The following is a 13,299-nucleotide window of genomic DNA, read 5'->3' as shown; positions in this document are numbered from 1 at the left end:
TTAATCAATTTATTATTGTGTTTTTCTACTACTTTGTACTAATGAAAGTCAGGATTTATCAGTCTGTACTTCCTTGGATCTCCTGAAATAATACTCACAGTTGACTCTACCTTTTGTGGCTCTGCAATCATATTAAAAGCTACCTAATATTTTTCATGTAGTTTAGAACTTGAGGAGCACAGGGATTTTGTTGCTCTATATTTTTGTCAAGTTCTTTTAAATCTTTTTCTATGGGCAGATTGTACCGCATGGAATATGAGGGACTCTCAGAATGCTGGGTGGTAGTGAGGTGGTGACAGAGCTTTGTTTATTCACTGCCTCATCCAGTGAAACATCTTGGCCATCAGATGAAACTAGTAGGTGTTAGTTTAAAGAGAAACAAGCAGGAGATGGTGGTTCTCCTCACGGGTAGTAGACAAGGGAACTTCTTGGTGAAGCATCTTGTAGATGCAGAAAGTTCACTGGATAAGTTGCTTGAAATAAAGACCTTCTGAAGATTAGTATATAAACAGATCTCAAGGGCAGAGAAATGCCCTGAGCTGAAAGTGGTTGGGAGAATGCTTTGAGGAAGCACATATAATCTTGCACTCTTTACTTCTCTTGGTGTATCTGGCTACTGTTGTGCGTTGGGTGGACCCTTGGTCTGATCCACTACATTTTTTTTCCTACTAAAGAGTGTGTGTGACTTCCTCGTAGTTATTCAAGTTTGTCTCAGTAATGAGGCCAACTTTTACAGGATCTCTGTTACCTGCTCATGTTGAATACCTACCCTAATAATTTATTTAGCTTTACTACTGTCTTCTCAAAGTGCCTCTTTTAAGCTTCTTTGTGTAGCTTCCTTTCAGTTTCTCAGACAGAATTCTTGCTTCTGGTTCATTCAGAAACATTTTAATGATCGGTTTTAGGCTTTTAGCAAGCAGGTCTTTTAAAAGAGGCATTACAGCAAAAACTCTCTACAGCTGCTCACCCTTACAGAGAATCAGCGCAACTAGACAGAGAGCACAGCAATTTGACCTCTCTTCCATGATCTTTCTCTTGAAAGGTTGTCAATGAGCTCTGCCAGCCACATACTACAGAGAAAAGAAGAATTCAGAATAAGCCCCCATATATTTAATATAATTAGGATTGTATTGTGACCTACTCTGCATTTTTACTTGTTACCATGGCAAAGTTTCCAAATTAATAGACTGCAATATAGAAACATACCTCATTTTCTTAATACTAGCCGTCTAGTAGGGGTGGCTGTCAGGTTTTTCTGAAATCTGTAGATAATGTAGTATAACTTGCTTTTCTATGTCTGCTTGAAAAACAGATATGCTCTAAGGTGTGTTATTGATGATTGTACAGTTGTTATGAAGGTAGCAGAGCATGCAAAAGTCTTTTTCCATTAACATGTTTTTATAGATTGAAGGTTTTGACAGGAACTGGTTCTGATACAATCTAAAATAAGTTTAGCTTTTTTTTTTAGGTTAATACAATGTTGAACATTTAAGATGGCTTTAAAGACTGTTCTCTGAAGTTAATTATCTTCTGTGGTACATTACAAAATTAATGTCTCTTAATTAGAAAATTAGATTATTTTTAAAAGTTACTATTTTAAAGTGTATAGGGAATCACAGCTGCAGCTAATTACAAGCCAGTAAGCTTGACCTTGTTTGCAGACAAAGAAACAGGATGGTTAATAAAAGACTCAAAAAATAAAGATTGGAAAATACTTTCTGTAATATCTGTCATTTCACAACTATGCGAGATTGCCTGAAGGAGCTAGCATTTTCGTCCCCTTGCTATGGAGGTATTTTTAATCTGTTTTATTAGTTTAATCTTTTTGATCTTAGCTGCAGTCTCAGTCCCTTTCAAAACTGCTGTCCTACAAGTAATAGTTATGTTATTAGAAGAAGTAAAAGGGTTATATGCAGTCTTTTCCATTTTATGCCGTGTGCATTTATTAAAAGGTCAACAAAAACTTAAAAGCCCGTATATAACTGTATGTGGTTATATTATTTATAACTAATGTAAACACATATAATAAGTCATTCTTTCCAAATGCAGATTTGGAGAAGGTCTGAGGAAAAAAAAAGTCTGAATGTTTGAGGATTGACAAAAAATAATTGTGAATGATTTGTCTTTATGTCCTTTAGGAACTCCTCCCGACACTGACTGCTCTAGTAATCAGAAGTGTAAATAGAAGTGATTCATGTTTGTGGCGGCATGGCTAACAGAAGTCATAGAATCACAGAATTCATAGAAGTCCTCAGAGTAGACTCCTTCATAACAACAGAAGGGTACTCAGAGCTGTGTGACTAGTTTTGTGCAAGAGATGGACTAATTTTACTGTATCAGCATAAAACACTTCTTTGCTGCTACAACTTTGACTACTCTGGGAGTGCTCTGATGATGCAGTACATCAGTGTACCTCGTGTAAACATTACCTTAACAACCTTGTCTTAATTTGAAAAGAGAACTGTGGTGACACATTTACTGTGTACACGCACAAGAAAAAATGCATTCTACAGGAGAAACATTTTATTCTAGAAGGAATGGTATAATGAGAATGAGGAGGTGGAAGCTAAAGCCAGAAAATTCAAATATGAAATGAGATACACATGTTCAGCTGTGAGGGTGATATGCTTTAGCCAAACACAACTTACTGAGCTTAGTACAGAGGGAACTCAGTGAAATGTAATGGCCTGTGATATGCAGAAGGTCAGGTTCTATGATCTAATCATTTCTTCTGGCTGAAATCTCTTCATAAAAAAATCTAGTTCAACCATAACTTATGGCCTAAAGAGAGGAATTGCTGCATGAAATTCAATGACTAGTGCTTGCACAAGGTGAGTTAGAAGTGTCCCTTCTGACTTTATAGTCTATGGTTGGATTAATGTGTTAAAGTAGCTTAAGGTCACAATACAAGCTGGCAAAAACCATAACAGAAAGATACTCCTGTTAAAATGCTTTCAAGTAGCATAGCCTGTGGAGATGGCAGCTATGTCCACACTAGTGTGTACTGTGGCCCAGCGGGAACATGCATGTTGAGAGAAACAGTTATTGATCCAGCATCCCTGATACATGGGCTGAATCCTTATGTGGTGCTGGTGTTGGGCTGATCCCATGACCTGGATATCTCTTAGCAGGCAGAGCACATCCCAGCACATTTTCCAGCTTGTGCTCTCTGAGGCAGACTTCTTTGCAGTGTAAACCAAAGCTGGTAGGTAGGGATGGAGAGGAGATTGATTATGAAAGAACATTCTCCGTCCAACCAGAGAGATTAGTATAGACTTATCCTAAAGCACCTTTCTTTTTAACTCTACACCTATATGTATGATAGTTCCATACATGTGTAGCGTATACAATAAAGCAGTGTGCTCTTACTTTCCTAGAAATTTTGTTAGAATACAAACCCTTAACTGGGACTTGATGTAGTAAATTGCCTGATGTAGCAGTAAGACTCAGCATCTGGCTGTTAAACGATGCATATTGAACTTGAGGCTGAAGATAAGATTTTTCACTGCAATATAGTAACGAAAATGCAGTGTGCACGCTGTAGTCTGGCAGGCAGAATGTGGGATCATGGAGTGCTTTAATGAAAAGTTGCGATATAGTAGGAAGATGTACAAAAATATATATATAAAATATATATGAACTAAAGTAGTTCTGTATGTTAATTTAGGTGATGGTACATTAATTTATTCTGGTGACAGTTCTACAATGGGTTGTTGCAAAGAAGACAAAGGGGCTGAGTCCCTAGAAGAGCTCCAGATGTTATGGATTTTCTTTCATGTTATTAGCAATTACTCGCTTGGAGTTGTCTAGCAGTTTTTGTTCTTAATAATGAACTGTGGAAGAGTCAGCAGAATCATGACCAGCCAGATCATGAAACTTGGTAGTGGTAAGAACATGTAGAAGTTTGAAAAGAGGAAGCATTTCCAACAAATCCTGATTTAGATTTGCTCATTTTTCGTACTTTATAAATAAGGTTTTTTTCCTACAGTGTTTGTACTTAACCTCTGCTGTTGTATTCTTCAGAAGCTGCAGTATTCCTTTAAACATAATTTTATTGCTAAGATACTGCTCCATCCCCAAAGTCACATTTTATATTTTAAACTGTTTGTCTTTTAAGATGTATTTATTGCCATGTTTGTTTAACTTGGTTATCTCCTTCATCAGTCTGTTTCTTGCTAACTTAAAGCTGCTGCTCTTTGTTTTCAGTATAGAGGGCTGCTTCCCTGGGGAAGTATAGTCCAGGACTTGTCTCTGTAATGGGACTATTTGTTTTCTTTGCCCCTTGCAGTTGCCTGCTGTAACATTTGTAGTATGTGTTAAGTAATCCTTGAGGTAACATTTTTATTATGTCATAAAAAGTGCGTGGCAAATATATAATAACTCATGGAATTTGTTTGTTTAAAAATGGAAGGATAATTTATTGAGTGTGTTACATGAGACCTGCTCCCCCTTATTAGAGCTGTAGAAGTGCAGCTTATTTAGAAGTATGTTCTATTGAGAAAAACCACGATCTCTGACATACACAGAAAGTTTGAGCATGGTTGGGTAGAAATGACATCATAGTTTATGTACTCAATAAAAATTTAATTAAGTCATTACAGAAGTTGCAGTCATCATTTAACCCTCTGATTTCTTATGGTTAGTTCTTTTTTTTTAAACATTCAATAATAACCAGTCACCAAATCTTGATAGCCTATAAAATATCTGCATGAATTTTAATAGCTTATATTAATGGGAAAATGTGAGTAACTGACATAAAAGGAATTTTCCTTGTGTTTGCACTATATGCATTTCTATAAAAATCAACTGATGAAAAAAGATAGTGGTTTAATGGAAGAATATTTAACTGGAGATTTGCTAGTGTGGCAAAAACTAATTCACATTTTGATAGAAAAGCTGTTGCATAAGCACCAAGTTGAGTACCCTTAAGGATGCTCAGAATTTAGGACATGGCTCATACTTTCGTAAGTATTAAGATACTAAATATGCAAGGTTTTCACAGCTTTTCTTTAGCCTTGTGATAAGCTGTACATCAAAAAGCAGTAATGCTCAGTCCATTGTAGAACTGACTTTCTACCCTGTATTCTTGTTGACAGTTTTTTTATAAAACCTGCCTCCAAGATGCAGTCTCATAGATGAGTATTCTGCTAGTATGCAGGTATGAAGATAATTATCTTTGTGTGTGAGGTCTGTTTAAAACAAGAACAAACAAACAAATAAAAACCAATGGAAACATAGCTCAACCCTCAGGAGAAGAACTGCTTATTAAACCGTTCTGTTGATAGAAATAAAAAAATACAGGCAAAAGAAGTAGATGGTTTGCCTGAGGGAGGTGCACGTGAGTTATTTCAGCCCTCTCTCTGCTGATCTCCTTTCGTTCTGTCTTAAGCTCATATAGGGGTTAGTTCTGCAAGCCAACGAGTGGCTTAGGCTATACCAGCAAATATTTAAGCAATTGTTAAATTTAGTTAAAAGTCAGTGTGGAACTTAGACTGAGTCACACAGCAGAAGGGGAACTATCTGTGTCATCACAAACTGAAAGAAACTCAGTCATAGTGAGTGACTAGTGCATCTGAGTTTCTACTGAGATGCTTTAGGAACAGAATTCATGTGATTCCCGAATGTACAAGTCAATATTGAGAAGTAATATTAAGAAGTGGTAGGGATACTGTCTTTAGTATTATGGTGTTTCTACTGTGGCAGAATGCCCAGCTTTGAGGTCCATGCTTTAGGAAAAAAAAAAAAAGAGTTGAAAAAAACTCAGTTTCTAAAAATCCTGTACAAATGAATCCAAGATCTGCAAAAGCAGCTTAATAGTTAAAATGCAGAGGAGTCTTCATTATCTTATTCTATACTGCTACTGAAAGGGAACAGCCTTGCCTTCACTCTTCACCCAGTTGTATCTTTTCCTCTGTTCATGTAACTCTGTGCCAGCGCTGGTGGCTGAGGATTTTTCTGCCATTCCTTAACTTTATAGCCATAACCTTGACTTTGTCTTTCTTTTGTGTACAGACTTAACTGAGCTGCATTGCACATTATTCTAAAATCTTTAACTATACGAACATCATTACTTACAGCCAAATCCTAACTTATATTGGCCAAGGCTCTTTTTCTTCTTTTCCTACTGATAATATTTTTTTCATCACCTCTTCTTTAGAACCCATACAGAAGGTTTTCTGCTTTATTTTTCAGATTAATTCTGTTGTTCTAAAGGAAGATTTGAGACGTATGGTAGAAAATTTCTATGCAGCTCTATTTGGATATGATGAGGTAAGATTTTCAGAGAAATGTGCAAGAACAAATAGACCCAACTAAGTCACTGAACACAGAATGTTGCAGATGCGTAAAGCATTTGCTGTATGTATTGTTGGAGAAATGTTACACTGTAAGCAGACTTCTTAGTGATCGTCTTATGCTTTGAATTACAGTACTTTTAAGAAAAAAGAAAGCACCTGACATACTGATTTAAACCATTGGACATAGAAGAAGGAATATTCTTTGTTCTGTTTCACTGTCCCTGCTGTCAATAAATAATTTTCTTCCTCTGAGTCCCATTGTACTCAGCTATACTTTGAGAGCAAATAGAGCATTTATAAAGAACGTGTAAATGAGGAAGTATTTATAGGAAGTATCTGATCAATATGGGGAGGCAAAAGTATCACTGTGCGCAAGCATCTATGGGATTTCCAAGGAGAAAATACAATTGCGTTAGCTCTTTTAGTAGTTATTTTTTTTCCTCTAGTGGATATTGTTCTTCATATGCTCTTATTCACGGGGTAATATTTGCATTCACGTGGTTATTTTGCATTATTAATACATTATTAATGTCTCTTAAATTTAAACTTCATAGAATTTTGGACAGTGTTACGAATGTGAGTCTTTAATCTAGTTTTAAGTGTTGCCATGATGTGTGTCTGTGTCTGTCTGGTTTTTTTTTTCTTTTCTCTTTTTGTTGACAGTCTTTTTGCAAACAAGATGTCAAATTAAAGACAAATGTTGACCTCTTTTATTTTTAACAGAATATTTTAAAATCCACTCTTTCCTTTGGCAAATGTTGTCAGCAGAGACAGGAATTATGAGACTATGGTGATAACACCATGTAATCTGAAAAGACAACAAAAGTTGGAGAGAATTTATAGAAAAGGTGTTCATGGATGTGATTCTTCTATAAGCCAAATTTAATATTAGATTTAACTGGATATCTAGATAGTTCTTGATGAAGAGTTCTCTTTTTCTCATCTAGAATGAAAAACGTAAAAGCAAAGCAAAATAGCAAAGTCCTCATTACTTCTTTGCAACATCATATTATGCATCCTTTTCCTCCAGTACATAATTGGAGAATTATACGTCCTCCAATTGTCATGGTCTTCACAAAATTTTGTAAAGTGATGTTGTCTTCTTTGTAAAGCCAAAACCTTCATGGTAAAGTTTTCCTAAGTGCAGTGATTAGCTCCTGCATTTAGGAATATCCTAACCTAGCTTTTTTTTCCAGATTAACTTGCTAGAATATTTGTTACAGACTGCTCTGTAAATTACTTAATTTAAGGCTAGGCTTGTTTTCCATTCTGTAAAAAGAGTGATGTTGATGCCTTTTCATATGTGCTGTCTGTAGTTGCTGTGGGCTTTGAGGCATCTAATATTGTCAGTTGGCAAGTAATTTTTAACCCACCTCTGTACTTTAGGGAATTTTGTCTGATGATCATGTTCTGGCAGCAGCTCTTTGGAGAAACCTTTTTAACAGGAACTGTGAGGACCCTCGGCATCTGGAGTTACTTGTAGAGTATGTGCGTAAACAGGTACGCTACAGCTCATAGCGTGAATTCTCTTCATTCTCTTGGTTGGTATATTGAATGTTTATTTTTGCTTGCATACTATGTAGCTCATTTTTCCTTATCAATATCACTTTTTTAATGTTGATTATTTTTAAGAGAAAAAGTAAAACCATAAAAACTGACTGATATTCATTGTGGTTTGATGAAAAATAACTACAGAGAAATTCACAGAGGATTGAAAGCAAACCTGTATTTCTTTTTCTGGACCCACGTTATCTTCTGATACTGAACTTCTGGGACTGAACAAAATACATCAGAAATGGGCTGCAGTTTGCTGTAGAATTATACTTGATGCTGTGGAGTTGGAATCCTTGATAATGAAGTAGCTAGCATGCAGTGATTAAAATTCTTCTGATGATTTTTGTACGTAAATATGTAAAAGGTTTTGTTTTCCAGATTCTTTTAGTTATTACTTGGAGGAAAATATATTAAACAGTGTTTGTCCTCTCAACTCTTAGGAAGTTTCTGAACCAGATTTTTAGGAAATGTTGGGTAGGACCTCGTAGATATGGTCCAGGTGGGTACCGAAGACAGAAAAAGGGTGAAGAGGACTGGAGGAAAAGTATAACTGTGGGACAGAAAATTGAAGTCTAGTACCTCCACAGCACCATTCTCTGTAATGGTTCCAGTGCTGCATTCAGGACCAGGTAGAGATTTGGAGGTGTATTCATTGTGACTCTGAGAAAACAGCATGGGAAGTGAAGGACTCAAATTTGTCAGGGACTGAGGTTGCTTCTGGATAGCTAGCAGGATTCTCAGGAGGGACAGACTTAATGCTTAGGGTTGTTGATGCTTAACATCAGTGAAGCTGTAGGAACGTTTAAAACTTAAGATTATCAAGAAGTAAACAAGCATAAAAATATGTAATTTGGGAAAGTATTGCCAGGTAGGGAATTTGTAGCAACTGTGTAGACTTCGTAGCACAGAGGATAGGAGAGAAACTGTCAGCAGTCAAATAGGAAACAGTGACCATACAGATAAAAGTGGAACATAAGAGAAAAGTCAGCACAGCTTCTGTGAAGACAGGTCATGCCTCACCAATCTGTGGCTTGAAAATGTCATTGACGCTGTAGACAGTGAATATTTGATTTATGTAGTCTTTACAGATTTTTAGGAAACTTCCAATAAAGCATCTCACTAATTATTATTTTTAAAAGAAATTGAGCAGTCGCAGGGGAAGAGTGAAGGTACTCCCATAGACAAGCAACTGTGAAATATAGATATTAGGGGTCAATAAATAAAACCTCAAGGTTTAATGCAGGAAAGGGTTGACTGCAGAAAGAATTTGTGACAGTGAATGCATGAAGAAATGGCAAATACGGTTGAGTTCAGACAACTGTAAAGTGGTGCACTTAAGGAGAAAAACAAATCCAGCTTTATGTCTATAGTGAAGAGATCTAGCATGTCAAAAGACCACACAGGAATGAGTCCTTGAGACTATAGTTTTATTATGTAAATGTCAACTCGATGCTCAGTAGTGTTTAAAAAAAGTAAAACAAATGCTCAGGTCTACCAAGGAAGGAATAGGAAATAAAATTTGGTGTTGTAAAGTCACTTGAATAACCTATAATGGGTTTGACTCCCAACCATCACGAAACATAAAGAAAAGAAAAAATGAGCGAAGAAGGTTCAGAGAAGAGCAATGAAGATGATAGGAAGCAGCTTCTGTATTAGCAATGACTATAATCACTTGCCTGAAAAATAGAGTGAAAGAATAGATTTGTGAAATCTGGAAGGCGTATGGAAGGTGAGTGAGTGTGGTGGTTTCACGCCAACACATACCTAAACTCTGCCATGCTGCTCTCTCACTCTCCCTCCTCAAAAGAACAAGGGGAGAAAATATGATAGAAGAAAAGCTCACAGGTTGAGATAAGGACAGGGAGACCACTTGCCAATTTTCATCAGGGGTAAAAACAGACTCAGAGTAGGGAAATTAATGTAATTTATTGCCTGCAACTAACAGACTAGAGCAGTGAGAACTAAAAGCAAACTAGAAACACCTCTCCTCCATTCACCTCCCCTGAATGGCACAGGGGAACTGGGAATGGGGGCTGTGGTCAGTCCCTAATGCATGGTCTCCAATGCTCCTACATGGTCACTCCCTGCCCCTGCTCCAGCATGGGATCCCTCCCACGGGATGCTGTCCTTCCCGAACTGATCCTGCGTGGGCTTCCCACAGGGAGCAGCTCTTCAAGAACTGCTCCCACAAGGCTCCGTACCACGGGGTCCATGTGTCAGGAGCAAACTGCTCCAATATGGGTCCCCCTCGGATAGCAGCTCACCCCAGATCCCCTGCTCCTGTGTGGGGCTCCTCCATGGGCTGCAGCATGGAGATTTGCTCTGCTGTCATACCCATGGGCTGCAGGGGTACAGCCTGCTCCACCATGGGCCTCTCCACAGGCGAGCTTCAGCTCCATACCTGGAGCACCTCCTGCCCTCCTTCTGCACTGACCTTGGTGGCTACAGGGCTGGTTCTCTCTGCATTTCCTCGCAGCTCTCTCACAGCTGCTGCTGTGCAGCAGGTTTTTTTGTTTTTTTGTTTTTTTTTTCCTTCATCATTGTGCTCTCCAGAGGCGTAAACAGCATTGCTCACTTTGGCCACCAGTGGGCCCTTTTGGGTCCCCCGGCTGGTGCTGGCTCTTTTCTAATATGAGGCAGCTCCTGGGCTCTCCTCACAGGGACTGCCCATGCAGCCCCCCCATTATCAAAACCTTGCTACATAAGCCCAATAGAGCAAGGAAGGGCTGAATGCAGGTTGCCACAGGTTGCTCGGGATGCTGAAATTGTACATGGGCTTTAATGTCACTGGCAAGTCTTATTGAAGAGAAGTTTGTCTAGGGTTATTAAATGTAGAGCAACAACGTGAAGCTCAAAATCTCTGTACTAACAAATTTTGTGAGGGGGGGAAAATAAGGAAAATAACATTACATTCATGCATTGTATTCAGCTCCTGCTGGGGAATCTGCTATGGTCTGTCAGAAACAGGATGCTGTGCTTAGGTGGCTCTTCAGTCTGATCCTTGTTGCCATTGATGTATTTCCTCTGTTGAGAAACTCCTTGGCAGATTATCTTTTGTTGCTAGTAAACATTGGAAATCCCTTGTGTGAGATGTCTTTCACATGTGTTCTTGCTGATCCTGTCTTTAACAGTGGCTATTATTGGATGCCCAGAGAAGAATATAACAACAGGGCAAGTGTGTGTGCTGCTTCCCTGGTTGATTCTTAGCAATCTATGCTCAGGCTTCCTGAGCCAGTGGTGGTGTTTTTAATTTTTAATGCCTCTTGATGGGCTTTTTAGTTCCTTTCCCTCACCCCAGTGCTTGCAGTGTCTTGTGGCAGCAAGCATGGCATTTACAATGTGTTAACGCTATGTTATGTGACAACAGTACTTTGCTTAAATGTTTTGTTTGCGTTGCACCTTAAAATTTCATTTGATGCCAATTATTTCTTGTAGCGTAAGAACGAGTGTTCATTCCCTGTTCATCTCCTTCATCAGCCTCAGCGTTTTTGTAAGTCTCAAAAGTTCCCTGCTGGTCAGGTTTTTTCCTACAGGGAAAAGCCCTGGTCTATGTGAAACCACTTTTATGAGAGCACTCCTTGCAGATAATGGTACTAGCAGTGTGTCATTGGAATTAACTGCTTGGAAGATGAAATGAATCGTGTTACTTTGCGTGGCTCTTCTTTGTCCTCTTGCCAAACTTCCAGAGGAAGCATTAGCTAAGAAATTAGACAACCTTGCGCAGTTAACTCCGGTTGATCTGCAGATACTTATCTCCTAGCCTGTCTGTAACGCTTAAGCAGTCATAAATCTTTTTCAGTCTACCTCTCACAAATGGCAAAGTATACCAGAAAGTAGCGTGTTTGCGTAGCTCTTGAGGGCCTTTAAGGAGTGTCAGGATGCCTTGCACTAACACCCTGTCTCTTGCAGGTGCAGCACCTGGATGCGCTGAGTGGGGAGGACCTGCTGTTGACGGGTGAGGTGAGCTGGAGGCCTCTTGTGGAGTACAACGCCCGCAGCATCCTCAAGCCCCTTTCCCCTGTTTACAATGACGAAGGACTGTGAGAGCATCTCTCAAACCAGCTTGGGAAACATGCCTGAAATTGAACTAGGCAGAGGCTGTGAGGTCAGGAAGTGAAAACTGCTGTTGAAAAAGAGCATATTTAAATAGATGTCTTATCTGTGGTAGCTGAATAGCAAATTGGACAGCCTTACTCTTCTGAATATTCACCTGTGAATAAAGCTAGTTGGTTTGGGAACCTGTGTTCTTTTTATGGCCATGCCTGGTCCTTGCAGACAAATTGCAAGACCTGCCTTCCATCTTTGGGAAAACAGATGTTTTACCATGACTTATAATTATCTCCAGAAGCCATTTCTGTCCTTTGCCTCCTTTAGAGAGCAGCTACATACAGACTGTATGGTGTTCCTTTGCTTACTGAATGGTTGTTAATACAAATCTGAGCTTTGCATATTAGATGTTAATATATTCTAAAAGCCTGATATCAAGATGGCATCGTCCATTTTTGCTTTAATAGAGTTAAGAATTGCTTTATCAGGTTCTGAAGGATTTTCCATGAAAATCCTTTTTAGGAACTCTTTGCACAGGAATAGGAAGATGCAAAGAATAATGCATGGTCCCCAGTAATCCTCTAACTCTAGCCATCTTAATGAGGAAAAAAAGTCTGAAACATGGCTGGGCTGTTGCTAAAAGCTACCTCAGAGTACTTGGTATTTCAGAGGAGCTCTGCCATGCTGATATTTCCATATTCTTTTGAGAGCTGTGGTCTAAGAATTTATTCATGAAAATAACATCTATATTTCTGTCCATGGCTCTTAACGGGATAGGACTGTGCTGCCCCCCACCCCCAATGCAGTGGTCCAGGGTTTTTCAACAAGAGCTGTCAACCCCAATTAAAAGTTTATATGGCTGTGCAAGCAAATTACCCCAACACAGTAATTACGGGAGCAATAGCTCCACTGATTAAATCAGCAGAGGCTGAGGTGTACTGCGTAGGTGGATGGTTCACCAGGCTGTTTCCAGGTCAGTGACAAAAACAGTTTTCATTTCTCTCATGTCTAAAATTGTAGTCTGTAATAAATGCCAGTCTGGGTAAAAATGATGTGTATGTGTTTTCTGGGCCATACGTGACTGATAAGAATAAGCCCTATGATATTAGGGTGTATTCCTAATAACACTATTAAGCAAAAGTGGAGGAGGATGATTCTTAGTTGATGAAATGTTATTTCTGTTGAAAGTGTGACTGTGCCTGGCTGTGACTGTTCTTTATGACTTTGTTTTCTTCATATTGTATGTTTTGTTGAATATTTGACATCCCTCCTCTGTGTGAAGAGCAGTGGGATGCAGAATATAGGCTCCCAAACACTGGCCTGCATTTTTTTAGCCTTCACTTAAGGAACCTTCTCTATACAAAAAAGGCATTTTGTTATTTTTTTTCCAAGCCGAACTTCC

The 13,299-nt window shown here is 38.7% G+C and overlaps 1 protein-coding gene across 4 annotated transcripts in view; it reads left to right on the top strand.

The window, feature by feature from the left end:
- Positions 1–12,946, top strand: part of UQCC1 (ubiquinol-cytochrome c reductase complex assembly factor 1) — a 55,031-nt gene extending 42,085 nt beyond the window's left edge. For all 4 annotated transcript variants that reach the window (XM_080558815.1, XM_080558817.1, XM_080558818.1 and 1 more), the window contains 3 exons: positions 6,193–6,270; positions 7,683–7,796; positions 11,760–12,946. In XM_080558815.1, the coding sequence (XP_080414941.1) occupies positions 6,193–6,270; positions 7,683–7,796; positions 11,760–11,894 (327 nt within the window). In that variant the 3' untranslated portion in view covers positions 11,895–12,946. The remainder of the gene's footprint in view (positions 1–6,192; positions 6,271–7,682; positions 7,797–11,759) is intronic.
- The last annotated feature ends 353 nt before the right edge of the window (positions 12,947–13,299 follow it).

The sequence above is a fragment of the Anser brachyrhynchus genome (genome assembly GCF_964034855.1).
Source record: "Anser brachyrhynchus genome assembly, chromosome: 16".
Taxonomy (NCBI): Eukaryota; Metazoa; Chordata; class Aves; order Anseriformes; family Anatidae; genus Anser; species Anser brachyrhynchus.
Note: the sequence above shows the minus strand (reverse complement) of the source record. Positions and strands in the feature narration are given on the sequence as shown.